This window comes from Octopus bimaculoides, chromosome 6, assembly GCF_001194135.2.
Source record: "Octopus bimaculoides isolate UCB-OBI-ISO-001 chromosome 6, ASM119413v2, whole genome shotgun sequence".
Taxonomy (NCBI): Eukaryota; Metazoa; Mollusca; class Cephalopoda; order Octopoda; family Octopodidae; genus Octopus; species Octopus bimaculoides.
In genome coordinates this window covers 94,121,658-94,125,064 of record NC_068986.1, presented here as the reverse complement: position 1 = coordinate 94,125,064, position 3,407 = coordinate 94,121,658, and the positions used below count along the sequence as shown (strand labels likewise).

The following is a 3,407-nucleotide window of genomic DNA, read 5'->3' as shown; positions in this document are numbered from 1 at the left end:
CACACACACACACACACACACACACACACACACGCACACACACACACACACACATATATATATATATATATATAAATATACACACACAATTTATCAAACATTGATACATAGTACTTATGAACGTAACATCACATACGCACAAAACATTGCTTACATATGTATACTCTCACATATATACACATATAAACAATATGCACACTTACACACAGAGAATAAAACACACTCACGTCCACACACACACATATAAACGTAACATCATTCACACACACACACATAAATATACACACACAATTTATCAAACATTGATACATAGTACTTATGAATGCACACTTACACACAGAATAAAACACACTCACGTCCACACACACATATAAACGTAACGTCATTCACACACACACACACACACACACACACACGCACACACACACACGCACGCACATCTATCTAAACAACATGAGATACAATCTTATTCCCTAATACATGAATATTACAGATACATAAACACACACACATACACATGCGCACGCATACATGTTCGTTCCTCGTATTCACACACATAGCAAACACACACACACACACACACACGTATATATATATATATATATATATGCATATATATATATATCACTCTTCCCACTCTCACTCACTCACTCCCTCCTTCCCTCATTCACTTCTACCACTCCGCTTCTCCCACGTTCCCTCTCTCTCGCTCGCTCGCTCACTGGTTGGTTGGTTGTCTGGTTGGCTGGTTAGTTGGTTGGTCGGGCTGTTTTCACGAACAGGCAAACATTGACAAGCGGGGCTGGCTGGCTGGCATGTTTGCGAGAGACAAAACACACACACACACACACACACGTACACACACACTTTCTCCTTTTAATTACTTAACTTTATAGTCAACAACAACCAACAACAACAACGACATCTAACGACAGGCACAGCCACACTCAAACAATAAGCAACAGACTCGTGAGTGCTGTCGGTAACCTAACTCGAATCATTTTTGCCTTCACTCACACACGCAGACATTTCAAGTTTACGTCGCGGATAGCAAAGTGGTTTTTAAACAACCTGCTTCGGTAACGACAAACAAGCCGCAACAAGACGAAGAACAACAAACAAACAAACAGCAAACACAGGAATATAACCAATTATTACTACCACCACTACTACTATTACAACGACTACGACTGCTATTATTATTATTACAAATTACTACTACCATTTAAAGCTTCGTCATTGAGTTTTGTAGTGTTGTTACATACGGATAAATTATATAGGAATTAATGAGAAGATATTTTAACGGCCTACCCCTTGGAACAATCGAATTTGCTTTCAACTACCACGACTGCGAAACACTTCTACGACAAGATTAAGAACTACAACTATTTCTACTACAACAACAACAGCAACTACTACTACTACTACTACTACTTCATATACTGTCCGGTAAGTTAGTAGTATTACTGCGAATTGGATAATTAAAAAAAAATATATATATATATATCTGTATATATAAAAGAAAAATTGAAGAAAAGAAAACCAACGCCGCAACAGTTCACTAATTGTTACGGTAACTACAAAATAAGTACAATAATTATTTACTACAACTGGTACTACTCCCTATACTGTTTTTTTTTGGCTTTTTTTTTCCTCTGTATTATTAAGCCTGCTGTCTGTCTGTCATACATATAATAACAGTAATACCACATACGCATATACACATATACATATACATTCTCATGCACACGTACGCAAACTATTTTTATTATTCGAATTGTTAAGGTTATTGTTGTAATTGCTGTTGTCGTTTTTACTACAACGTTAACGGCAACTTCTACCACCACTGAAACTACTACTCCTCCTCCTCCTACTACTACTTTACTATTACCGCTACTATTGTTACTATACTACTACTACTACTACTACTACTACTACTACTACTACTACTACTACTACTACTACTACCAATATCCACTGATGTTCTAGGCACATTCATCCCACAACAGTTCATGTTAGCTACCACAAGCAATAAACACTACAACCCCGACACATTTACATTACAAACGAATAACAAAAACAGCAACTACTACTGCTACTAGTACTACTACGACTACTACTGCTGCTACAACAACTTCTACTACTATTGATTCTGTATTTTTGTGTGTGTTTTTTTTTTGTTTATTTGTTTTAAATCTCGTTGACTAGACTCTACATGTTGGACATGGTAAAAATGGCGGCAGCCGCAACTTCCGTATCAACAGCCGCCATTCCGTTATCGTTAGTCGGGCCGCTGCGGCCCGAGAGTAAACACCACAACCATAGCCACATCCACAATCACATACACAGTCATAGTCACAACAACAACAACAGCAACAGCAGTAGTACCAACAACAGCAACAGTCACGCTCACAACCACAGTCATAATCATAACCACAGCGCAGCTCCCTCGATGGGACGGCCACTTCGTCACAGCACCAACAACATTAAAAGCAACAACAAAAATAGTAACTCCAACAATACTAACAACAATAACATTAGATCGTTTAGCATCAGTAGTATGCTGGGTGAAAGTCTTGCTGAAGGAAATTCACTAACGTCTTCACAGCCGATAATAGTGGCTGCCGCCGCTGCGGCCACCGCCTCGGGAGTCTCCAACAGGACCACCACTTCTACGCCTCCGCCACTCTTGTTACCTTCTGCAAATGGGAATGCGTTAATTACAGCAACTGCAACTGGCATGCCGCCTTTATTGCATCTACCTTCGCAACAACAACAACAACAACAACAACAACAACAGCATCATCACCATCAACACCACCAACATCAACTTCACCAGCAGCAGCATCACGTGCTTCGCCAACCGCCGAACCATCATCATTCACTGCTCCATCACATACAACAGCAACAACAACAACAACAACAACAACAGCAACAACAACAACAGCAACACCATCGGCGTCGTCACCATCATACAACGACAGCGCCGAGGCCCAACACTAACAACAACAACAACAATACTAACACCAACGGCAACGGCGCAACTGCATCGCCGCCGCCACCCCCTCTCCTGCCTCTCCCTTCTCCGCCTCATCCTCTCACCGCACCTCGTTACACGCCTTCCTCTTCTCCTTCTTCCTCGCCTGCTTCTTCTCCTTCTCCTCCTTCGTCGGTGCGTCTTTTAGCATCGCAACAACAACAACAACAACAACATATTCAGGGCCTTCCGCATCATCACCATCACCTTAACCACAGCAACAAAATCAGCCCCCACGTCCACCCCCAAACACAACAGCACCAGCAACGTCAACTGCATCACCGTCAACAGCAAATGTCTGTAGGCCTCAACAACAACAAACATAACACAAAGCATCATCATCGGCATCAGCAACACGATCAACAACAGC

General features: G+C 41.3%; 1 protein-coding gene across 1 annotated transcript in view; it reads left to right on the top strand.

Moving 5' to 3' along the window:
- Window positions 1-711: 711 nt before the first annotated feature.
- LOC106872788 (homeobox protein 2) overlaps window positions 712-3,407 on the top strand; it is a 6,445-nt gene continuing 3,749 nt past the window's right edge. Inside the window, exon 1 of the mRNA XM_052968494.1 lies at window positions 712-3,405. Coding sequence (XP_052824454.1) covers window positions 2,216-3,405 — 1,190 coding nt within the window. The 5' untranslated portion in view covers window positions 712-2,215. The remainder of the gene's footprint in view (window positions 3,406-3,407) is intronic.